General features: G+C 46.8%; 1 protein-coding gene across 1 annotated transcript in view; it reads right to left on the bottom strand.

Moving 5' to 3' along the window:
• LOC141112835 (DNA topoisomerase I, mitochondrial-like) overlaps positions 1-26,475 on the bottom strand; it is a 125,821-nt gene that overhangs the window by 63,967 nt on the left and 35,379 nt on the right. The window contains exons 6-8 of the mRNA XM_073605917.1: positions 24,145-24,260; positions 18,860-18,981; positions 146-268 (exon numbers count right to left, since the gene is read on the bottom strand). Of these exons, the coding sequence (XP_073462018.1) occupies positions 146-268; positions 18,860-18,981; positions 24,145-24,260 (361 nt within the window). The remainder of the gene's footprint in view (positions 1-145; positions 269-18,859; positions 18,982-24,144; positions 24,261-26,475) is intronic.

The following is a 26,475-nucleotide window of genomic DNA, read 5'->3' as shown; positions in this document are numbered from 1 at the left end:
GGTATAGATGAAGGAATAGCGAAAGATCGCATATTTATTTACTCTATGTAGTCCACTGTCCAATTAGCAGGCTTGGGTATGTCTCTGTATATTTTAACCATGTTTTGATGCTAAGTTGGAGTTGAATTAAAAAACAATATTTTACCAGCTTTTCCTCTTTGCTGCGGTTTTTCCTTTCCTCCGATTTCGCTTTGAAGTATTTATGCATTTCGGTAAAGTCACACTTGGTCAAGTCTGTGATCATGGTTCTTTCTTCAAGAGTCATCTCCTATAAGAGAGAGGCCAAAGTATATAGTCAGCCTTATTCAAACTCCTCACCTTATGATCCCCCCCAAAGGCCACTTCATAGAAGACCTGTACGATTAAAAGGGAATTTCTTATGCTATCCCAAGTAGGAGTACCTGTGCATGGAGGAGGTGACTAAGCTTTTTTTTTTTGCTCCCTTCATGTCTCATCTTATTAGCAATCCCTGGACGGCAGCTGTAAAAACTGGCTCCCTACTTTCCATTTACCTTTTTTTATTTATCCTTCCTTCCCCGATTGGTTTTATTTTTCTCCTGGCTATTCCCAAGCCACTATAGTCAACAAAAAAATACAATCCAATTACTCTGGGCAAACTAAAAGACAAGCTGCATGGTCAGACTTTTGATAGTAATAGATTTTCAGAGTTTTCACAGCTGTTATCTAGGAATTGCTAGAGAGCTGTGACATGGACAAAGCCACAATAAAAAGCTTACAATGTCCTCTATGCACAGGTACTGGTAGACAGGATAGCAGGAGGAATGGGCATATGCCACTTTGGGAACCACCCCCTGTAACCGGACCCTCCTGACTATAGATGTTCAGAGTTTTCACAGCTGCTATCCCACAATTACTAGAGAGCTGTGACATGAGCAAAGGCACAATAAAAAGCTTACAACTTCCTCTATGCACAGGTACTGGTAGACAGGATATCAAGAGAAATGGGCATATATCACTTTGGGAGCCACCCCCCCCCCCATATCCTGACACACTTCTAGATGATTGACAATATATAGACAATGGGCTCAAATGCTGAATGCAGGTGCTTTCTCTCGGTAGATAAATATCAAGGCACCTGGTGGCTTCTTAGATTCCCAAGAGGTGAAGGGTAGCTGTGCTGGCTTTAGGTGGCTCTAAGCTGTGCCTTTGTAGAAAGCTAGCTGGATATTGCACTTGGCTGCTTCTCCTCTATAGGCTCTGGGGTGTAGTGGTTGAAGCTACTCCCAGAGTCCCATAGGTGAATCCTGTGGCATATGTGACTGCTGAATAGGGCTTCTGCTGGTCAGGTTGGCTTCAGCTAGGCCTAGCCGAGGCTGAAAGGGTGCGAGTCTTCCTCTGACTCGTTCCTTCTGGAGCTCCCCAGCATAGGGATCCCCTTCCAGGTGACAGGACCCTGGACTCTGATCCCAGATAGCCAGGCTCCAGAATATTAAAGGACCTGTTTCTCTGACATCTGGGCCGTCCTCACCCAAAGATTGGAGAAGACTCCATATATATTTGGGCCTCATCTCTGCCCCTCCGCCCTCCAAGTTCTAGAACTCTCCAGTAGTTTTAGAAGCCAGGGTGAGACAAAAGACTCCAGGAGCCCAACTAAAATTGACCTACTGTACACAGGGGGTGCTACAAGTACATTCTCACAAGAGCAAATGGTAACACCAGCATTGTACAAAAACCTAGAAACGGAAATGGTCTTCTAAAAGATAGAACTCATATGGTCCCAACATGAGTCAAACATCTGACGTTTTTCAAGAAACATGCCCTCTTTTTCAGAGCAAAATTAAGGTCTACTTGATGAAGGTGGGTTACATCAGTTTATTAAAAAATACAAAAGTCTGGTCCTTTAAAATAAATGTCCCAACTTTTAAACAAAAACTTTGAAACGGAGACAATGAAGTATCGGTGCATCTGTTTCAGATACGTCACCCACTAATTCACAAATTACAATGTAGTGTGAAGCGCTTGGCTCATAAATTTATTCTAATGGATATTGACAGAAGAAATTAGCCAAAAGACCAACGAACAAAAAAATAATAAAACGTCTAAAAAGGGGAGAGCGGGAGGAAAAATCAGACCAATTAAAAATACCATAAATGGAGAGCTGTCTATCCGAGTCAAAAGTCTCGTCCTCTATAAAAGCTTTAAACGGCACACAGTTCCATTTGTTTCAAATTATTCCTCATGGCTAGGAGAAAATGAGATTATAATTTGAAGCCAAGGCCTCTTCTTGGGGCCAATTGATTCATAAATAAAAAGTGTAATGGGAGTTAATGTAGTGTTTTGTGCATAAAAAGTTTAACTTTTTAGCTTTTTTTTCCAACTCTTTTTTTTAGGTAAAGCATACGGAAATACAGAAACCACCACATTGGTGCTCATAAAATGAAACATTTCCAAGTACATGACCAAATTTACATAAACCACATTGTAGCGATAGGTGGTCGAACTACTAAAGGAAAAACACTGGACTTTAGGGTCTAGGAAGTCCATGTACCCCGCACAGCATTTTTCACAGTGATCACTGTATTATTAGAAGTAGAAAGCAAAAAATTACCCACAGGGCCAAACAGCAAGGGAAAAACAATTAGGGGAATAGCAGAAGGAGGAAGGGGGGGGGGGGTAGAGAGGGAGGGAAGAGCCAGTCACTCTACCTGTGCCCAGGGAGCTCTCAAAGTTGCCTCACCTCCAGGAAACTAAGCCACCAGCTCCGCATACTCCTCAGAATAGGTGAATTTGTGCCAATAAAACAATTTGAGAAATTTCTCATGAAGGCCTTTCTCCGTAGGCCACCAAATCCTCCATCGCGTTGATTTCCACTACTTTTTTCAACCAGACGACGACCGACAGCGGCAGTGTCTGCTTCCAGAGCAATAGGATGCAGCTGTGAGCAGAAGTAATATGGATCTCCTGTAGCTCTTACTAGGAATCCCGTGGTGGTGCAAAAGAAGAATGTGGGGGTCAATGGTAGCTCCCGATCAGTGAACTTCTTGACTATATGGTGGAACTCCGTCCAAAAGGACTGAAGATGGCGGCAGGACCAGAAGATGCGAAGAAACGAACCCGTTTCCTTCCCACATCTCCAGCAAAGACGAACTCTGAGGGAACATCTTATGGATCCTCTCCAGCGTGTAATACCACCGGGTCAGCACTTTAAATCCCGCCTCCTGGTGACTGGCACAGATAGAATTTTTGTAGGCAAAAAGAAGGACTCTGTCCACCTGTTTCTCTGTAAATTGTAGTCCCAGCTCCCGTACCCATTTGGCTATACATGGAGGTCTAAAGTCTGGAGGCTGGGGGATATCAGAAGTTGATATGTCTGGGAGACCGGAAAAAAGGAGATGCAGCTCACAAAACACTCTTGCTCTGGAATGACACCGCCCTAGTAAGAACTGGTTCCAGGTGCTGGCTTTGCTGGTTTGCAGAGAGGTAGAAAGAAATCCTGGATAGCCGCACTCTGGGATAAGGACATCTTTATTTCAATAAAATCCAAACATACAGTCAATAGCAGAGACGTACAGGGTGGTAGACTGCTAACGCGTTTCACATCATTTGGATGCTTATTCGTAGCTAGAGAGGGATAGTAATAGTGTGATATAAATAGAAAAGTAAAAAAGTAAAAGAGGGAGGGCGGGGTATGAACGCTGGTAGAACAACCAATCACCGCGGTGCATAGCAAACCCACCCTCTCAGTGTAATTAAAACAATAATGATCCCATTATAAAAACCTACACCTGCAGAAAAGAGGAGAGAAAACATCCATTGTTGACCAGACCAAAATGCATAAAGAAAAATATGAGTAGAAAAAACTATCATGCCAATATAAATCAGCATGAACTCATAAAAATAAAAGGTAAGTATTGGATGCTAAAACCCTCCACAGCAGGTGAAGCCGCAACAATGGAAATTTGAGTAGTTGGGAGTGCCAAAAAGTGTTAAACCATAAAGTCGTATAACCACAGGGTACTCTGCTCACACATTTGCGAAAACAAAAATACACAAAAAATGTATATGTATGTACATAAACCTGAATAAAACATGCATAGATGTGTGACAGCGCGGTCCCGACATAAGTGTCTCACTTCTCGTGCTGCAAAACACAATGGCTCGCTATAAGAATATCATGAATCTAGAGTGGGATTGACAAAAATAATAAAGCCAAAAGGCGAAAAGAACAAAATGGTCTCTAACAAACCCAACCACTTTTATCCTATGTTTAATATGCTTGTGCTTTGATCTCATGAAAATGTGTGTATATTTCATCTAAACTGCTCATGCACATTTGCTGTTTTAGGGTTGTGAGAGTGCTTTTGAGTGCTTATGTACATTATGTCGGGACCGCGCTGTCACACATCTATGCATGTTTTATTCAGGTTTATGTACATACATATACATTTTTTGTGTATTTTTGTTTTCGCAAATGTGTGAGCAGAGTACCCTGTGGTTATACCACTTTATGGTTTAACACTTTTTGGCACTCCCAACTACTCAAATTTCCATTGTTGCGGCTTCACCTGCTGTGGAGGGTTTTAGCATCCAATACTTACCTTTTATTTTTAGGAGTTCATGCTGATTTATATTGGCATGATAGTTTTTTCTACTCATATTTTTCATTATGCATTTTGGTCTGGTCAACAATGGATGTTTTCTCTCCTCTTTTCTGCAGGTGTAGGTTTTTATAATGGGATCATTATTGTTTTAATTACACTGAGAGGGTGGGTTTGCTATGCACCGCGGTGATTGGTTGTTCTACCAGCGTTCATACCCCGCCCTCCCTCTTTTACTTTTTTACTTTTCTATTTATAATCACACTATTACTATCCCTCTCTAGCTACGAATAAGCATCCAAATGATGTGAAACGCGTTAGCAGTCTACCACCCTGTACGTCTCTGCTATTGACTGTTTGTTTGGATTTTATTGAAATAAAGATGTCCTTATCCCAGAGTGCGGCTATCCAGGATTTCTTTCTACCTCTATGTCTGGGAGACCGCATGTCTCAGAGACTGTTCCAGGCATAACAGTTCCAAATGGGTTCATCTCCTCTGGAATGTTTCTGGGAAGGGTTAAAAGCCAACAAAATGAGCCAGCTGTAATTTTTGCCAGAAACCCACAAGGGCCGGGTCATCCATGATTTGCTGCCTAGTCATCCACTGTCCATTTGTGAGGAAATGTCGGACCCGTGATCTCTCGACCAATTTTAGTTCCTGAAATCTAGGGTCACCAAGTCCCGGACTGAAAGCCGGGTTGCCAACAATAGGGGTGAGCGGTCCAGATACACCTTTATACTAATAAAGTCAGCTGTTGACATAGGCCTATGCATGCAATTACATTGGAAGAGAACCTTAATGGTCCAGTTCCCTTTTAGAATATTGACATTGTTTTCAATCAAGCCCTGATAAAAGGTGGCAATTTTGGACCCTGAAAAGTTTTGGATTGTCCCCTGACTTTTAGAATAAAGTTGTATTGGGCCCTTTAATCGTGTGATGCTTCAATTTCCATCTTTGTTACATTACACCAGGGTTCTCTAAAATGCGGCTCATGAGCCAGATGTGGCTCTTTATTGGCCTTTATGCAGCCTTTGGACACGATTCCTCCCACTGGCCCCAACAACGGGGCGCCATTCCTCCCACTGGCACCGAAGGGGGGGGACCATTGCTCCCACTGGCACCGAAAGGGAGGGGGGACCATTGCTCCCACTGGCACCAAAAGGGGGGGGACCATTGCTCCCACTGGCACCAAAAGGGGGGGGACCATTGCTCCCACTGGCACCAAAAGGGGGGGGACCATTGCTCCCACTGGCACCAAAAGGGGGGGGACCATTGCTCCCACTGGCACCAAAAGGGGGGGGACCATTGCTCCCACTGGCACCAAAAGGGGGGGGACCATTGCTCCCACTGGCACCAAAAGGGGGGGGACCATTGCTCCCACTGGCACCAAAAGGGGGGGACCATTGCTCCCACTGGCACCAAAAGGGGGGGGACCATTGCTCCCACTGGCACCAAAAGGGGGGGGACCATTGCTCCCACTGGCACCAAAAGGGGGGGACCATTGCTCCCACTGGCACCAAAAGGGGGGGGGGACCATTGCTCCCACTGGCACCAAAAGGGGGGGAACCATTGCTCCCACTGGCACCGAAAGGGGGGGAACCATTGCTCCCACTGGCACCGAAAGGGGGGGAACCATTGCTCCCACTGGCACCGAAAGGGGGGGGGGGGGTACCATTGCTCCCACTGGCACCGAAGGGAGGGGGGGGACCATTGCTCCCACTGGCACCGGAGGGGGGACAATTCCTCCCACTGGCACTGGAGGGGGGACCATTCCTCCCACTGGCACCGGAGGGAGGGGGGGGGGGGGACCATTGCTCCCACTGGCACCGAAGGGAGGGGGGGGACCATTGCTCCCACTGGCACCGAAGGGAGGGGGGGGGACTATTGCTCCCACTGGCACCGAAGGGAGGGGGGGACTATTGCTCCCACTGGCACCGAAGGGAGGGGGGGACTATTGCTCCCACTGGCACTGAAGGGAGTGAATGAATGATTTTGTAAAGCGCTGCAAATGCGAACTGAATCGCCTCAAGGCGCTAGATGTATTCTCTGTAGTCAGCTTCTAGAAAAGGAAGGTCTTTAGTTTTTTCCTGAAGGCCTGGTGGTTTTCTTCCATGCGGATGTTGGTTGGGAGAGCGTTCCATAGTCGAGGTCCTTGGACTGCGAATCGTCGTTCTCCCTTAGCTTTGTAGCGGTATTTGGGAACGATAAGGAGGTTTTGGTTAGCTGATCGAAGACTGCGATTCGGTGTGTAGTGTTTTATTTTCTCCCGGAGATATAGTGGAGCGTTTCCTTGTATGCATTTGTGAGGGGGGGAGGGGGGGACCATTCCTCCCACTGGCACCGAAGGGAGGGGGGGGACCATTCCTCCCACTGGCACCGAAGGGGGGGGGACCATTCCTCCCACTGGCACCGAAGGGAGGGGGGGGGGGACCATTCCTCCCACTGGCACCGAAGGGGGGGGGGACCATTCCTCCCACTGGCACCAAAGACGGGGTACCATTCCTCCTACTAGCACCAACGACAGGGCACCATTCCTACTTCCTCTGGCCTTGTGTTTAGAGAGTTTGGAAACCCCTGCATTATACAAGCCAAAGAGATTGTGGTGTAGAACTCGCCTACTTGGGAACCAGCTTATTTACATCAATACCCATACGATCGCTTTCTGCCCCACTCATGTATTTTTGTATGCTTTGTATTGAACTGCATGAGGTTGTTTTGCGGTATGTCAATATCTAGTGGTGGTTTTGGGCAACTACAACTTGTTTACAGATGCGATTTTGGAGGTCTTCCTCTGTCCTCCCCTCCCGTTTAGGGGTAGCTGGTTTAGTCCTGGCTAGACCCTCCTCCACTTCTTCCATGTTTTCTCAGTCAGTGTTATTCAAAGAGACAGGGGTTAGGAAAGTCATTGTCTTCTTACACTTTAAAGACTGGATACCCCCCTCTGTACTGCAATTAGCTGATGTAAAATTGTGTTGGATTCAACTTCTGTGTCTTATTGAAGAGTTAAGCTGCCTGTGGATGGTGCCAAGTCAGCAGGTGACCATAATGTCCGGACAGGCTGGGCCCAAGTAGGCACGTCAATGCACAAATCGGCATTTAAAACATAGCAGGTTGTAGTATGCTGACAACTAGTGGTGGTTTTGGGCCACTACAACTTGTTTACTATGACTTTGGTATCTTCCTCTGCCCCCACCTCCTGGTTTAGCCTTTTGCCGCCCATTTAACTTATACAGCGGAAAGGTGGCACTGCTGCACCGGATCACATACCTAGTACGTGATCTGACACTTCTGGGTCTGGGTGACCCGCTCCTACTGCGATTATACACAGCGGGCGCTGGTCTGCCGGTACCGCGGACTTGATGTCCCGCCGACCATTCAGTACAGAAGCAGAACAAAGATCTGTCAGTAGGGAAGGCCTGGATTCTGTGTTCCTGCAAAGCATAGAGATGGATCCACGCCTTCCCCTAGTAGAAGCACCTCCCCCACAGTACACACGACACAGTGTCAGAATGTTCACCGCAATATCGCAGTCCCGCTATAAGTCGCTGATCTCTGCCATTACTAGTAGAAAAAAATATTTTTAAAATACCATAGTTTGTAGATATTAAAACTTTTACAAAAACCAATCAATATACACTTATTGGGATTTTTTTATTTACCAAAAATATAGAATACGTATTGGCCTAAATTAATGAAGAAATGCGATTTTTGAATTTTTTTTTTTATTGGATGTTTTATAGCAGAAAGTAGAAAAAAAAAATTCAAACATTGTCTTTGTTTATAGCGCAAAAAATAAAACCGCAGAGGTGATCAAATACCACCAAAAGAAATCTCTATTTGTGGGGAAAAAAAGTAAAAATTCTATTTGTGTACAGCGTCACACAGCTGCGCAATTGTCAGTTAAAGTAATGCAGTGCCGTGTCGCAAAAAATGGCCTGGTCAGGAAGGGGGGTAAATCTACCGGGGCTGAAGTGGTTAATCTAAGCTAGACCCTCCCAGTTTCTTCCATGCTCCCCCAGTCAGTGTCCGTCATTCACAGAGACAGGGCTTAGGAAAGTCATTGTCTTCTTACACTTTGAAAGGCTGGAAAAACCTCCTCTGTGCTGCAATAAGATGAAGTAAAAGAATGCGCTGGGTTCAATCTCTGTCTTATTGAAGAGCAAAGCTGCCTGTGGATGATGCCAAGTCAGTAGGTTACCATACTTTCCGGACAGGCTGGGTATACGAGCCAGCAGCATGAGCCAGCAGCGCGCCCCACGAGCCAGCAGCATGAGCCAGCAGCGCGCCCCACGAGCCAGCAGCATGAGCCAGCAGCGCGCCCCACGAGCCAGCAGCATGAGCCAGCAGCGCGCCCCACGAGCCAGCAGCATGAGCCAGCAGCGCGCCCCACGAGCCAGCAGCGCGCCCCACGAGCCAGCAGCGTGCCCCACGAGCCAGCAGCGTGCCCCACAAGCCAGCAGCGCGCCCCACAAGCCAGCAGCGCGAGCCAGCAGCGCGCCCCACAAGCAAGCAGCGTGAGCCAGCAGCGTGAGCCAGCAGCGTGCGCCACGAGCCAGCACCGTGCGCCACGAGCCAGCACCGTGCGCCACGAGCCAGCACCGTGCGCCACGAGCCAGCACCGTGCGCCACGAGCCAGCACCGTGCGCCACGAGCCAGTGTGAGCCAGCAGCGCGCCCCCCCGGTGCACCGGAGCCAGCAGCGAGCCCCACGAGCCAGTTTTGCGCCCCTTGAGACAGCAGCGTGAGCCAGCAGCACGCCCCACGAGCCAGCAGTGTGCTCCAGCAGTGCACCCACGAGCCAGCGTGAGCCAGCAGCGCACCCACGAGCCAGCAGCGTGAGCCAACCGCGCGCCCCACGGCACAGCCCTATGGGTGCAGAACTATTTTTCTACTTTCCTGACCTTCCTCTTTCCACCCCACAAAGACTTCTAAAGAAACCTTTTGGATTTGCCTGTAACCAGGTTTCCTTCCAACTCGGAGAAGATTTACTTTGTCAATTACACGCCGCTTGCACAAATCGCTCTTCAGTCGTCCTTCAGCAGTTCTGCCCTTTCTATGGGGTGACAAACATGAGAAATGATTTTGTTTGTACACATGCTGAGCGGCGAGCAATGATTATTTCAGGATTAAGCAGCGGCAGGCAGGCCTGACGGAAGCTGCAGACATCTGAACCGCATGGGGGCGAGTCTGCAGAGCAGTCAGCGGGCCGGTAATGAGGCCACCTGAACACCTTCGCTCCGCCGCCACAAACTTTCCTTCTGATCACAAGTCAATTTCTGGGGAAAATTCCGTCTGGGCAGCAATTCCCGTAAACTGCGCTTCAAAACGGTGTCACGGCGTACAAAATAAATCGCCAATTTGCCATCAGATTGCAGAACCGTTTACTGGAATTAAATATTACCGCCTTAACATAGAAATAAAAGAATTTTTTTTTTTTGGGATTTGAAATATCCCCAAAAAAATGATTAAAGACTTTTTGAATTGAAAGAGGAGACCTCTTCTTTTCTCGCCGGCCGGTTTAGTGGTTGGATTGTCCTCTTTGTTAAAGCAGCTCCAAAGCAAATCACCAATCAGGACACCAGAAACCATCAGCTGCTGACCAGGGTGCCCAAAGACTGTCTTTGCCAATACAATGGGGGTGTGAATCAAATACACACCCCCCCCCCCACCCACCAAGTCATCCAGCTAGGACCTTCATCCAGGAGCCCCGATGAAGCGGGATAGTTTGTGCCCCCCAATGCATTGACCATTCATACTTTTGTTAGCGGTGCTCAAAAATGTTGTACACAGATCAGCCCCTGCTGCAGTGTCTCACCTTGCGACTCGCTCCTGGAGAAGAGGAAAACGCTTCACCTTTGCCTGCAGCAGACCAATGACAATCTCGGTCCGGGCAAAGTGACGCAGTCTGATCACTGGAGAGGAGACTTAGGTAATGCTTCTTCCAGCCTGCAGCAAATTAATGACATCCGCTGAGTCTAGGCAATGTTACAGTCTGATCACTGGAGAGGAGACTTCGGAAACGCGCCTTTGTGCCTGCAGCAGACTAATGGCATCCTCTCAGTCTAGGCAGTGTTACAATTTTGCAGTCTGATCACTGGGGAGGAGACATCAGAAATGCTTCTTCCTGCAGACTAATGACATCATCTCAGTCTAGGCAATGTGGCAGTCTGATGACTGGAGGAGACTTGGGAAAGGTTTCTTCCTGCCTGCAGCAGACTAATGACATCTCAGTCTAGGCAATGTTACAAGGTTGTAGTTTGATAACTGGAGGAGAGGAGACTGAGGAAACACTTCCTCCTGTTCTCTAGGGCCAAAATAATAAATATATATATATATATATTATTTTTTTTTTTTTTTTGGGGGGGGGGGGGTTCAAAGTAATTTTTTAGCAAAAAAAAAAAAGTACTGTAAACAAAAAGTGCCAGAAGAGGCGCGGTCTTCAAGCGGCTACGCTCCGGGTTAGGCGTGCTCTCCAGCCTGTAGGGTTAAGCATTGGCTTCATGGAGGTATAGGAGAACATTTTGGTATGGCTGTTAAAAGCCCAAAAGCTGATGAGTAACAAAATTTCATAAAATAAATAAAAAAAAAAAAAATAAATAATAATAAAATAAGTTTGCGCATAACATGTAAATTAGATAAAAAGGCAAAAAACGGGATGAATATCTTTTTCCTCAGCTGAAGTGAAGACCCTCGTGGATCGTCCAGAATGAGTGAATATCTATTGTTTCATGTCTGTAATTTTATTATTTTGCAGTCATACGGCTTGTAGGCAACAACAAATCTTCCACCTCAGTACAAAACATTCCTGCGGCTGGAAAACAGGGAAAAAAAAAAAAAAAAGGATTATGAATTAGCGCTTGACAACCACACATGCCACAGGTGAGTCGGATCCGAGTAGACTAGAACTCAAATCAGAACTCTTAAAGGGTAACTCCACTTGTGGAAAAAAAAAAAAAAGACAAAAAAAAAAAAATATATATAGTATATAATGGATACACAATTCATATTGTAATTGAATTAAAAACTCCCTTTTCCTTTCAATCTGGAATTTTCTGTAAAACGCAACCTGAAGGCGCTCTGTACACAGATGGTATACAGAACCCCCCCCCCCCCACCCAGAAATGTCCTTTCCTGCATGTGTGATTGGCTCACTGATTTTCCCAGAAGTCTGCACTATGATACAACTCATATTTTTGGGCATCCCCTGCAACACAAATGTCATTTTTGGTGAGATACTCCCAAAAGAAAATCGCGTCAAAAGGGTTGCAGACCCTGCCACTTTCCTCAGAGCCCTGCAGGTGCAATAGCTGATTCATAACTATAAAGTCACTCCCATTCACTCTACACATGGACACAGAGAAACAAACAGATATTTCTTCAGAGTAACAAAAGGAAGGAATCTGCAACAAAGTTTGTTACAATCCCTGCAGTGTACCGCGATCACTCAGAGGGGTTTCCCCCCAAAAAATTGAGTTACTCTAACAGTTGTGCATGACATTTTCTGGAATTCTCACCAGAAATCATTAGTGACCAGCCAATCACAGCAGATCGCTTGTCAGCAGTTATACGGCGCAGAGAACGATTACAACCATAAAAACTTGCATAATGGAGGAGTACAATACTAGGACAGGGAATTGGTGGATTAATCAGTGTAATTGGCACTTGCAGTTTACTAAACGAGCGTAAAGTAGAATCAGATAATCGGAATGGCAAAGAGCGTGCATACACTGCAGAGTAATACATGCAGCCAGGTGATTGGCTAAAAATGGAGGGGGAGTGAAACAATGACTGCAGCTGTTGTGTAGCTGCTGCCCTGTGGCAATGAACTGGTCAACAGCTGTTTCCAGCCAGAGGGGGAGGTGCTGAGCAGGAAGAGCTCAATGGACAGCCAGGTAGCACTGCACTGTGGGAACTGTAGTCCAGAGGAGTCTAACGAACATCTTTGCTGGAAGAATACAATGGCGCAGCAGGAGAGATCCCTGCACCCAAATCTTACGTGTTGACACAGGGATCTGAGTTTTTTTTTTGTTCAGTCCGCATTTTGAAGGACAAAACACTCTATAGCCAGCTTTACTTACTGGGCCTGGAGTTTGAAGGTTCCAAAGTGTATTGGGTGGGACAGAACCTTCAGTCCTGTGTCTGGATCTTACCAGGTGCCTGTAGCCGGTGAGAGTATACGAGTGTGCAGGGTCGTTAATAGTAAAGAATTTCGCTGAAATTAGTTTAATCTAGTTTCGTATATTCGTTTAACGAATTCCAAAATTTTAGAAACGATTCGAATTCAGATCGGTACAAAAACGATCAATGATTCGAATTCTGTGTGACAAAAAGCTGGTTAAGGAGTGGGTTGGGAAGCCGCGTCCTTAACCGATGACTCATCAGCTGTCAACGGGCTTCCCCGCTGAGAGCTGAAATGTGAACAAAAGAGTGCCAGCAATAGGAAATACAACGTGGGGGTCATGCAGCTCGGCAGGCCAGGAAAGGGCGGGATGGGGACAAGTGAATGGCCCCCCCCTCCTCCTGAACCATACCAGGCCACATACCCTCAACATGGGGGTGCTTTGGGGCGGGGGGGCTCTGGCCAGTGGCCGATAAGCCCCCGCCCGACAAGCTTTTCCATCCGCAGACCCTCACAACCACCGGCCAGGGTTGTGGGGAAGAGGTCCTTGTCCCCATCAACATGGGGACAAGGTGCTTTTGGGAGGGTGGGGGAATGTGGCCTGGTATAGTATGATTCAGGAGGGGGTGCTCGCTCGTTCCACCACCCCCCCCTTCTTTCCTGACCTGCCAGGCTGCCTGCTTGGATAAGGGTCTGGTATTTTTCATTTTGGAGGAGAACACCATGTGGTTTTTTTTACAACAAAAAATTATTTTCTGAATTTTTCATTGCCGGCATTCTTTTGTTTACTTTTTTCTGACCGTGGGGAAGCCCACTGACAGCTGAGGAGTCGTCTGTTATGGACGCGGCGCCCGGATTCTCAGCCTACTCCTTAACAACCAGCTAGTCTTCCCATAGAATTTGGATCGGTCGAAAAATGATCAACCGATTTGAATCACTCCAAAAATTTGGAATGTGTTAGAAAATAACAAACGAAAACTAAACAAATTGCGTAACGCATCAACGAAACAAAATTTATAACATGAAGAATCTATCCGAAACTAGCCAAAATTTTCTGATCTGCACATATCCACTCAGAGCTCCCAGTTTGGAGACAAGACGTCTCACTCAAGGATTAGAGGAGCCCCAGACAGGAGTCAAGAGACAGAGAGTCCCGGAGTAAAAGTAATAGAATGCATGGGTGAAGGGACGACATGACAGAAGTGCAGTAGGCTCCCCTTTAAGAAAAGGGGGGTGGTCAAGAGTCGGGAGGATCCTGGGGGAAGTTATTGTGTAGGAGGAACAGGAAGTGACGTCAGTCGAGAGCAGAGAGGGTGAAGATTCCCACCCACCCTCCCAATGTTTGGTCAGTATTACAGTTGGGCTGTCTGGACAGCCCGGTAGTGGTGGGTCTTTGGAGGAAGAGAAGGCTGATATACAAGGTGGTTGGGACCCATCTGTGGTACGGGGTTCCCGGGTACCTTCCGGTTAACGAGGGGTTTAACCAGGAAGGGGTTAAAAAAAATGGTAGGTCACTGCGTATGTCGAGTGCCAACTCTGAGTCAGTGGCTTGTGACTGGTGGCCTAAGTTTTAAAAGAAGTTGATCGCAGTGACCAAGTTGTGTCGTTGCCCTCAAAGACCACCAAGGTATAAAGAAGTTTTAGTTGATGGTTATTTTAAATGTTATCTATTTAAGATACGTTGAGGTTTAAAATAAAAGGCCGTAAGTCCATTTTACTCCAAAACCTTGTCACGTCATTTATTGGGTAATTGGGCAGTTTGGAGGGTATGGGTTAAGAGGTTTGGTAGGAAAACTGGAGGTATATGTCCTTTATATGTCAAGAAGGTCTCAACCCAAGAGTCATGTTGGCTTCTATCGGGGGTGCCAGGAGAGCCCCTATCCAGAGGCCAGGAGTGGGACGTGCAGCAGGGTGCGTCGACTAAAGGCTGAGTGAGCCGAGAGAACCAGGAGAGCCAGGAGTACGAGAACCAAGAACCAGACCAGAAACAGAGGAACCAGAAGTGGACAATACAGTCAGAGGGACTGGTAAGTAGAGCAGCAGACCTGCTGACTAGGGAATCTGCATTTTCAGTTGACTATTCATACTGATGTGTAAGAACCCCTGCATGGGCAACTGATGTCTATAACTGTTTGGACTGGTGCAACTCATTGGAAAAGCACCATATGATCTATATTTTTTATATGAACAGAGGTGAGGCTTTTCCTTCTGCAGCAGGTAAAATAAGACCGCAATATACATGGGCAGCACTAAACTCCAGCAGTAAGATCCAGTCAAAGAGTCTCTTGAGGCACAAGTATCCAGCCCTTAACTTGCCCACCCAGATCTACTTCTAGCAGAAATCTCAGCTTTGCATGGACTGATCCTTTAAAACAGGAGAACTTATAGAGCCAAAAAACAACTACAAACAGGCCGCCTCCCCCGCCCCGATGTAATCTCGTTTTACACGGTTATTACAAGTTGTCTTTTTTCCTGCCCGGTATTGATGCCTTCTCAAGCCAATCTTCCTACCAACTTCAAAAGCTCTGCATTATACATGGCCTTCCCTGCTCCGCTGATGGGGGCTCCTAATTGGCAAGAGTTGCATCCTTTAAGATGTAAGGCGCGATGTAAAAAATATATGAGTACAGAAGTGGAGAGGCAAGAGAGGAAACGCTGCACATGCATCTTTCATGAGCGACTCTTAACAAAGCAGATGTCTGGCCAGAGACGTGCTGTGAGATCCGTGCCCCGGCGCTGACAGGCGCATCCGCTACACTGCGCAGGAAGAGACAGGGAGCCCGGCGCGGGTCAGGAGAGCAAAGCAGAGATCTTCCACAGCTCCGGGAAGGAAGAGGCATCCTTGTCATTTATCAGAGCCACAAGAGACACCCCTTATGTTCAGATCAAAGCACACTGCCCTCCGTCACACATGGGCCAAAAAAAGGGTTTCACCAGGCTTCCTAGAATTTTGTTTTAAATCTTAGTGAAATGAGTGCTTTAAAGTCCGACTAAACCTTTCCTTTGATTTTTTTATTACTGCATCAATGTCAGGTTGCTACAAAGTATTTGATCTTTTTTTTTTATTTGCAAGCACAGTATTTTCTCTTACTCCATTGCAATATGCTGGAGATCAGGAGCACCGCTCTCGGTGTGAGGTCTGAGTGTGAAAGTCGAAGAGCCAAATTTTAGAGTCTGAAATTAGGTTTTATTCCAAACATGGCAGGTGCTTTAGCCAACACTTTTTGAGGACCACACAAGGCTTAAAGCTAAATTCCAGGAATTCAGCTCCTTTGTAAAAGGTGAAGGCACATTGAGTAACGACCAGGGAGGTGAAGGACACCTACTGGGCTTATCTCTATTTATATCCAACATGTTTATGGCTCTGCCAAGGCATACACTGACACTCGGGGAGGAGAGAGAGGGGCACACAGAGCAGCTATGCCCGCCCCTCCCCTCTGCTGCCTATTCAGAGAAGCCTTTGTATATTGTGAATGTGTTCACATAATACAAAGGCTTCTGTGATTGGGCAGGAGGATGGGGAGGAGCAGACATAGCAGCTTCACCGTCTCCAAAGTTAAAGATACTTGGCCCTGAGGCATCAGCACCGGGCTCCCGGAAATAACGAGATAGCCATCTACCTGGAGAGCAATAAAACATCAGATGTAAATAATAGAAATAAGCCCATGAGATGTCATGAACCTCCTGGGACTTAAAAAGTGAAGTCACACCGAGTTAAGTCCAAGGAGGTGCAAGACCACTCCAGGGCTTATCGATTGTTTATATCTGACTTTTAGTGCACTCTCGATCACTATCACCATTTCCAGGAGCCCGACAAGGATACTAAGCATCTTCAACATTAGAGTCTGTGCAGCTGCTATACCCGCCCCTCCCCTTCTTGCTGCCAAATCACAGAAGCCTTTGTATTGTATCAACACATTCACAAAATACAAAGGCTTCTCTGAATGGTCAGCAGAGGGAAGATGTGGGCATAGCTGCTCTGTGTGCCTCTCCCCCTTTTCTCACAGCCCTGAGCATCAGTGTATGCCTTGGCAGAGCCATAAACCCATTAGATATAGAGATCACGTTCAAGCGATGTCATGCACCTCCTTGGACTTAACTCGTAGCGTGCCTTCACTTTTTACAAAGTAGCTGAATTCCTAGAATTCAACTTTAAAATAAACAGTATCCACCGGTAGGAAATAGAACTGAAAGTCTAAACTTAGTTTTGAACACTCAGCACTAGTTCAGGTCACATCAGCTAGTGGAATGTTCAAACAGTTTGAACTTTTAAGTTCCTACCAGTGGATATGGTTTATTTTAAGCCGCGATGAAGAGGACAACGTACAAGCTCAGAATCGTGTTAGCTGTAGCAACTGCATGGAATATACAGACTAAAAAATCTTGGTGTGGCACTTCGATTTTCACTCACATTTCTTGAGTATGAGGTCACTATTCCAGTTCCTCAGTTCACAAAAGAAGCTCACCCATCACTTATGGCCCTCCCCCACTGGAATGCCACTACTATACATAGACTATACATCAATCGGTACCCAAGTAAATCTACCTAAGGTTCAAGTGCCATCAATCTACCACTATAAGCTCTGTGTGAGAGCAACAGATTGAATCTCAAGTAGTCCATGCTCCAACACTCACGCTCCCTGACCGTGGCATTGATTGGAGCACTATGCTTTTGGGGGGGGGTGCGTCTGACAATTGAAGATCTGGTCATTGCTCAAAAGACAGAGGTCTCCAAACTGCAGCCCTTTGCTTGCTTTTATTTGGTTCTTGGGGCACTATTCCTCCAATGAGGGGGGGGCACTATTCCCCCCCCACTGGCACCAATGAGGGGGGGCACTATTCCCCCCTCCCCACTGGCACCAATGAGGGGGGGGAACTATTCCCCCCTCCCCACTGGCACCAATGAGGGGGGGGAACTATTCCCCCCTCCCCACTGGCACCAATGAGGGGGGGGGGGAACTATTCCCCCCTCCCCACTGGCACCAATGAGGGGGGGGGGGAACTATTCCCCCCTCCCCACTGGCACCAATGAGGGGGGGGAACTATTCCCCCCTCCCCACTGGCACCAATGAGGGGGGGGAACTATTCCCCCCTCCCCACTGGCACCAATGAGGGGGGGCACTGTCCCCTCCCCACTGGCACCAATGAGGGGGGGCACTGTCCCCTCCCCACTGGCACCAATGAGGGGGGGCACTGTCCCCTCCCCACTGGCACCAATGAGGGGGGGCACTGTTCCCTCCCCACTGGCACCAATGAGGGGGGGCACTGTCCCCTCCCCACTGGCACCAATGAGGGGGGGCACTGTCCCCTCCCCACTGGCACCAATGAGGGGGGCACTGTCCCCTCCCCACTGGCACCAATGAGGGGGGCACTGTCCCCTCCCCACTGGCACCAATGAGGGGGGCACTGTCCCCTCCCCACTGGCACCAATGAGGGGGGCACTGTCCCCCCCCCCCCCCACTGGCACCAATGAGGGGGGCACTGTCCCCCCCCCCCACTGGCACCAATGAGGGGGGCACTGTCCCCCCCCCCCCCACTGGCACCAATGAGGGGGGCACTGTCCCCCCCCCACTGGCACCAATAAGGGGGCACTGTCCCCCCCCCCACTGGCACCAATAAGGGGGCACTGTCCCCCCCCCCACTGGCACCAATGAGGGGGGCACTGTCCCCCCCAACTGGCGCCAATGAGGGGGGCACTGTCCCCCCCCACTGGCACCAATGAGGGGGGCACTGCCCCCCCCCACTGGCACCAATGAGGGGGGCACTGCCCCCCCCCCACTGGCACCAATGATGGGGCACTATTCTTCCTACCAATTTTAAAGATGGGGCATTGTTTACCCTCACTGATGCTAGGACATTTTCTACTCCCACTGGCCACACTTCAACCCCCCCTAAAGTCTGAAGAACAGTAAACTGGCCATCTAGAAGAAAGTTAATGCTGAAACTAACAGTTGTTACAGCCCAACACTAGTCACAACTTTTTTGGCTAGTGAAGGGTTAGAACCGGCTTCCAATACTTGGTGTCCCCACATCTGTCACCTCATGGGGACACAGACCTCAATAAAAAGCCGACAAAAGTTCTAAACCTCCCTCACTATTAGAATACATGTTTCTAGAAGGCAGCGTTGACCTATGGTTTTACACCCAATTATCATCCCTTTTGGGTACTATCTAGCAATACCTTTCTCCAGTCCAAGAAGAAGTTATTCCGGAACACGTCCCTGGTGGTGTATTCATGGTCCAACATGTGTGCAAAAAAGCCAGCCACCTCCTCTGCCTGCTGGCTCAGCTTCAATGGATTACCTGTAACGGGTCATTTTAAAATGAAACATTACATTTTTCATACGAATGCCAATGTACGTTTGTGTAAAACAATAATTTATTTAAGCAAAATTGACTAAACCAAAACTGGAAATAGTTAACCTGAAAATATAACAAATAGAAGAGTTTTAAACTTTACCTACCAGAATTCCAGGCAATCACTTTCCTATTTTTGGGTAGGCTAGGAACCTTCCAATTGTTTTTTATTGCTATGAAAAAAAGGAAGAGGCACAGGATCCAGCGTTGCTCCTCAATGGAGTTCAGAGTGTGGTCTTTCATTTGAGGAATACCATGATTTTGGCTAACTGCTCTCAGACTCGAGATGGCTTTCAAAGACATCATGGAAGAAATCCATAGGTCAAGGGGAAACTACTATACTGGGCACTTTCTTCCTCTTCCTACCCAGGCTAATTTTCCCCGTCAGAACACAATAGCTCAGTGGGGGAAGATTGCCGTACTAACATCAGATTGATAGTACAGTGGCTCCTCCCAAGCGCTTCAGGTTTTTTTCCTTCAGCCAACTGGGTTAATCGGAAATAAAAATTCTAGTGTATACCAGGCTTAAGGCTACGGCATACAAAAGACATTTTAGACAATTGCGCAATGAGTTTGCTGTGGAGGAGCTTCAGGGGCCCTGACCCCAACACTACTGAACACCTCTGAGGTGAACAATGTCAGTAGCAGAGGTTGCAAATACTACTTTGGCCGATTGGGCACAAAATCCCACAGACACTCCAAAATCTTGAAGAAATCCTTCCCAGAAAAGCGAGATCTGCTATAGTCAAAATGGTGGGGGACAATTCCATATTAATTCCCATGGCTTTGGATTACAATGTCCAACAAGCTCAAACAGGTCAATAGGTGTGATGGTCAGGTGTGTATAAAGGTTTGTCCATACAGTGTAGTGTATAGGTAGGTGTAGTGCACCGACCCCAAATGGGTCCCACTGTTTGTCCCGAATTCTCTTCCCATTTGCAAGCAGCCAGAGACATGGTAGCTTCGCAAGAACCAGACAAAAAGGGTCTTTTTCGGATTTATTGCTTATTAAACTTGGGTAGGGTGCAGGGTGAGCCATGAAATACTTAACTAGTACTAAAAAAAAAAAAAAAAAAAAAAAAACTCCATTGCGAAAGTAAGGCCTGAGCTGGCAACTTGAATTAGCTTTCCCAAGGGTTGGCAAGGACAGTCTGGTCTCTACTAACTTTTCAGGCTTCAACTCACTGTGCCCTGGGTACTTGAATGCTTTCCTGCAGTACCAGCCACCTTCTGTACTGGATGCCTCCAGGTTAGTTTTTTTTTATGGATTTCCTTCAACTGCTTTCAGGAACTCTGGACGTGGGTCGCCTAGCTCTAGCGGGAGCTGGTACCCAGCTGGTCACCTTTAAACTTCAGCTACAGTACGTGCCCCAGCTCTAAGTTTGGGTCTCGTCCCTCAGGACAAGGACACTGCTGTTCCAGGACCCAGTTGATTCATATACACCTCATCCCCCTACTGGCCCCATTCTTACGGCCAGGGATTGGCTGAGGCTGTATGAAAATGCAAGCGAGGGTCTTCCTCTTCCACCCGCTAAATTCTGGAAGCTACCAGAAATCAGGGGAAATCAGCAGAGCCTGTAACCAGCAGAACCCAGAAGAGCCAAAAGGAAACTTTGTTCCACTGGCTACAGAGTAGCCAACATACTAAATTTGCCTCAGACTGTTAGCAACCTAGCTAGGAGGGTGCTACCTAGGGACTGGGTCTCTCGATGCTGCTGAAGCTTAACTACTGTATTGCAATACTTTGATATACTAAATGATCAGAATATTGCATGGTTGCACCATCTTCCATCTGTTCACCTATTCCTAAGTGCCGGGCAATTTTCCCGTGGCTGCCACATGCCTTTTCATCTTGACTTTATCAGAAGAGACATAATATATAGATTTTATGTCAACTTTTCCTGCTCTGACCCTTCTCTTCTATTTCAGCAGACAATGCATGTAGTCCCACCAGCTAGAGGAGCCTGGACTGAGGAGCAGGAATGATAGGAATGGAACATAAAGGAGAGAGTATAATATAAAAGGTAAAATGGAAGGTATAAAATTTGCTTCTAGGTTTTTATATTTTGGTAGAAAAATTGTAATTGACAAAACCTGGTGCACCCATAACACAGTCATAGAACATTAGTTGTGCTTTCAGGATGTCCATCTGTAATTGAACCCCCATATGGCCCCTCTAAAGAGAGCAGTGAGTAAAGGGGGGGGGGGGGTGAGTCACCCCTTTAACTTTAAAGGGAAATTCACACTTAAAACTTAAAAGGCTTTTAATTATGGATGACTAGACTGGCAAGGGGAAAAGGAGCCTAAAGCACCTTCTGTTTAAAGATTGAAATTTTTATATGCAATATTTAATACCAAAGGCTCCGCTTAAGGAAGGGCAATTGTGGTTTGTAGGATTTGTGGTCATTTTTTAAATAGTTATTTTTTATCTTTTTTTTTTTTTTTTCCTTTGAGGGAGTTTAAGGTTTAAAAAAAAAAAAAACAATGACAATAGTATTTTTATAAGACGGGGAGGAGATATATGTAGGCATGTATAGCTATATATATGCGATTACATTTTATACATGCTTAGGGAATAAATATGGATATTGAACGATTTTTGTGTTTTTCCCATCTTACTTGTTTGTAGCTTTTTTCTCTGTTAGCGAAAAATTTAACAGTTTGTTAAAAAAAATGTTTGCAAAATTACAAGATTAAAAATTACAAACTTTTCCAAGTAGAAACTCTTGATTTTACTCATTGAGCTGCTTATTTATAATGGGGCCAATAAGGGGACATTTTGGAGGTATTAGAACAAGGCAAGAATGGTTGAAGAAAAAAAAAAAAAAAAAAAAAAAAAAAAAAAAAAAAAAAAAGGACCTGTAACCTTTAGAAGCAATTTAAAGCCCATTTTAAAAAAGGGCTTAAATGTCACCTCCTGCATCGGCAATGCATTTCACCAAAATTACAGGAAAATTAAAAACTGTTTCTTTCATCCCTAGGGGGTTGTCAGGGTAAAAAAAAAAAAACAAAAAAAAAAAAGTTAATCAGCAGCTGAGAAGTTATTCAGCAGCTGAGATTAGAACGTGCACACTTTTTTTTACGCTTTTAAAATTTTTTTTGAAACCCTGAACCCGAGAAGGAACCTATATTTAAAAGAAATTAAAATCAGAAAGTTTATCTAATTTCCTCTGAATATACAAACTGGAAATAACTATCTTTGACTTCTGCATACACTGATTTTCTAAAGGCCACAACTTCATTTTTTGCTGCAAAATCTTTCCCCAAGTTTACGAAATCTCAATGTAAAAGGATTATTCCTCTCCCTTGGAACACCAGGGTAGCTTGGAAATAGTTTTCTGTAACCTCAAACGCTGCGATGCCAAATGCAATGCATAAATCAGCATTTTAAATGATGGAGGGGCCGAGTTCCTCTCTTAAGAAGTCAATTTGTATTAATCTGTTTAATGAGGCTCTAAATTGGGCTGATCCATGGCTACTAATCACGTACAAAGGAAAACAACAAATCAAGATTTTTTTTCTCTTACTAATTTACAGCTTCTTGACTGTTACACTAGAGTGCTAAAAAAAAGAAAAAAAAAAAAAAAAAACTGATACCAAGGACGGGGGCACCAACCCTCCCGCTGACACCAAGGACGGGGGCACCAACCCTCCCGCTGACACCAAGGACGGGGGCACCAACCCTCCCGCTGACACCAAGGACGGGGGCACCAACCCTCCCGCTGACACCAAGGACGGGGGCACCAACCCTCCCGCTGACACCAAGGACGGGGGCACCAACCCTCCCGCTGACACCAAGGACGGGGGCACCAACCCTCCCGCTGACACCAAGGACGGGGGCACCAACCCTCCCGCTGACACCAAGGACGGGGGCACCAACCCTCCCGCTGACACCAAGGACGGGGGCACCAACCCTCCCGCTGACACCAAGGACGGGGGCACCAACCCTCCCGCTGACACCAAGGACGGGGGCACCAACCCTCCCGCTGACACCAAGGACGGGGGCACCAACCCACCCGCTGACACCAAGGACGGGGGCACCAACCCACCCGCTGACACCAAGGACGGGGGCACCAACCCTCCTGCTGACACCAAGGACGGGGGCACCAACCCTCCCGCTGACGCCAAGGACGGGGGCACCAACCCACCCGCTGACGCCAAGGACGGGGGCACCAACCCTCCCGCTGACACCAACCCTCCCACTGACACCAAGGACGGGGGCACCAACCCTCCCGCTGGCACCAAGGACAGGGGCACCAACCCACCCGCTGATACCAAGGACGGGGGCACCAACCCACCCACTGACACCAAGGACGGGGGCACCAACCCTCCCGCTGACACCAAGGACGGGGGCACCAACCCCCCCGCTGACACCAAGGATGGGGGCACCAACCCTCCCACTGACACCAAGGACGGGGTCACCAACCCTCTTGCTGGCACCAAGGACAGGGGCACCAACCCACCCGCTGATACCAAGGACAGGGGCACCAACCCACCCGCTGATACCAAGGACGGGGGCACCAACCCACCCGCTGACACCAAGGACGGGGGCACTAACTTTTCCGCTGACACCAAGGACGGGGGCACTAACCCTCCTGCTGACATCAAGGACGGGGGGCACTATTCCTCCCGCTGACACCAATGATGGCGGCACTATTCCTCCCATTAATACCAATGATTAGGAACTATACCTCCTCCACCTAACCACAGGGGTGTAATTTTTTACTTCCATTGACCACCAAACATTATCTACTAATAATGCACTCAGTCCGACACTTCTACTCCAACAGGCAGGATACAAGCACATAGTCTGCACAGTTACAATGAAAACTGAGAAATCTACCCATTGGTTACTGGGTTAACACCTCTCAAACCCCTCTTATGATAAATATCCTTCCTCCGAGAAAATTCAGATTTTACGTGTGCGTTATGCCAATACACTTATGATGCCCATGAACAGCAGCTGCCAGCACAATGTGTCCTGTGCTGGATTGTAGAGATGTGAGGTTCCCTAGCTTGTTCCACATCTCAGGATCTAAAGACCTTATGTAGATATAGCTGCCAATATCTTGGAAAGCTAAAATGTCAATAGTTGACAAGACTTCTTACCATCATAGTAGAACTTCACATCCGGGGGCAGTGGTTCATAGAGTGGAGCAAATACTGGACCCTTGTGTTCCAGAAATCGCCATTTGACCCCATCTTCGTATTTCTCCTCTTCCCACCTGCAAAAAAAATAATAGGATGAGGGTAATGACGACATTTAGATCAGTCAGGGTACCTTTCCAGCCAACTATCTGTACTTTTAGAAGTGGTTCCACTGTCCCGGGATGAAGCAAGCAAATGTAGGCAAGTTTAGATCAACTAGAGGTGTACTAGTGTTGTGATGGTGTTGTAATGGTGTTTAGGAACAGGTCACACCTTAAATACAAGTGTACCATATAACACACTTAATGGTGAACCTAGCCTTTTAAACTAAATACAGCCAGTCAATATATGATGTCAGGCAAATGGAAATGTATTACAGTGAAGAATTCTAATTAAGAAAAACCAACATCAGCTGGGTCAAGGCTAATGAGTTCCAGTAGAAGCAGCAACTTGTAAAAAATGAAGACAATCTAAGTCCAATGAGGTTGCCTTCCACCTCCTGGGCTTATTTCTGTAATGTATATCTGACATGTTTATTGTACGTCAGCAGCATAGTTTCCGGATCTCTGACGCTGGACTCTGGTGGTCTCAGCCCCTTCCAGTGTAGTCGGTGCAGTTACTATGGCTGCCCCTCCCCCTGCCCAATCACAGAAGTCTTTGTATTGTGTGAACTCATGCACAAAATATAAAGGCTTCTGTGAATTGGCAGCAGAGAAAATGGGCCAGCATAGCTGCTCTCTAGTCTGAGAGGAAAGAAGGACAGAATGTGTTGTGCTTTTTTTCACAATCAGCCCCTCTTCGGTTAAGACATACTGTGATGAAAAAAGTTCTCTAAGAAACGGTATTCTCCGCCCTACATCAATATGCATAGAAATGGAATCAAAGCAACAAAGTTCCCAAACAACCAGTGGAGTTCCACATGGAGTACTTTTTCTGATACAGTTATGCACAGTCAGGGCTGCTGTTAGAAATCACGGGGCCCCATACAGCCTACCTGACAGGGCCCTCCCCTGGCCGAGGACATAGATTCATCACTTCCTTTCTTTGCAACCTCAGCTGCACAAATGAATGAATAGGAAATGCTCAGAGGCTTCCTGCTCATTCACAAACTAAAGCATCCTCTGTCAAGAGTATGAATGGGTACTCTTACCGGATAAGGTGGACCCACTTACCAGCAGTAGTGGGTCAATCAGGCTTGTGTAAGCCGAATGCCTCAGGGTTAAGAGTTTGTCAGAAAGAAGGTCACTACACATGGGATGGTCCCACTCCTTGACAGTAGTAATCCAGCCGAGGTTCCTGGATGTAAATGGCTCTCAAAGCAGCATGGAACCTCCACCCTAAAGGCAGACGGCGGTTGAACTCAGGAGAAGGCGCATCCCATCCTTCCACCCCGTCGTGGCTCTTTTTACGAGACGGTTCCCCTATTGGGTGGAGGTTCCATGCTTGAGAGCCATTTACATCCAGGAACGTCGGCTGGATTACTACTGTCAAGGAGTGGGACCATCCCATGTATAGTGACCTTCTTTCTGCAAACTCTTAACCGCTGGTAAGTGGTCCACCTTATCCGGTAAGAGTACCCATTCATACTCTCGACAGAGGATTTCCTAGTTTCAACAGCTTCACAGCCAGTCACACATTATTTATACCACGAGGACTCACAAGTCACGTATTAGATGGACACTATTTTCAGTAGTTCCTTTTATATTTGAACTCTCACATTCCCCTGTTCACACACGTGAACACTGGACTTTCACGTTTACATATTTACAACATACGTTTTGGTACGATTTATTATTTTAGTTTATTACTGTCATATTACTGTATTTAGCGCTACACTTTTTGATTTTCACATTTTGTTTGGACTTTGTTTCAGTGTTAGCAGCTTTTTTTGGTCACATTTGGGTTTAGCGCAGTAATGTCTCCAATTTTTTTCTACAAATTCCCATAGACACTCCAAATTCTTGCGGAAAGCCTTCCCAGAAGAGTGGAAGCTGTTAGACACAAAAAGGAAGGGAGAGCAACTCCATTTTAACGCCTATTGTTTGGAATGGGATGTCCAACAGCCTCAGATTAGGTGTAATGGTCAGGCGTCCAACAACTGTTGCCAACCTAGGGGTTGATTTACTAAAACCGGAGTGTGCAAAATCTGGTGCAGCTCTGCATATAAACCAACCAAAATCTAATCTCAGCTTGTCCAATTAAGTTTTGACGAAAATAACTGGACACCAAGTTTTTATACACAGCTGCACCAGGTTTTGCACTCTCCGGTTATAGTAAATCTTCCCCATAGTG

Source organism: Aquarana catesbeiana, linkage group LG11 (genome assembly GCF_042186555.1).
Source record: "Aquarana catesbeiana isolate 2022-GZ linkage group LG11, ASM4218655v1, whole genome shotgun sequence".
Taxonomy (NCBI): domain Eukaryota; kingdom Metazoa; phylum Chordata; class Amphibia; order Anura; family Ranidae; genus Aquarana; species Aquarana catesbeiana.
The sequence above is the reverse complement of the archived record's forward strand: the minus strand, read 5'-3'. Positions and strand labels throughout refer to the sequence as shown.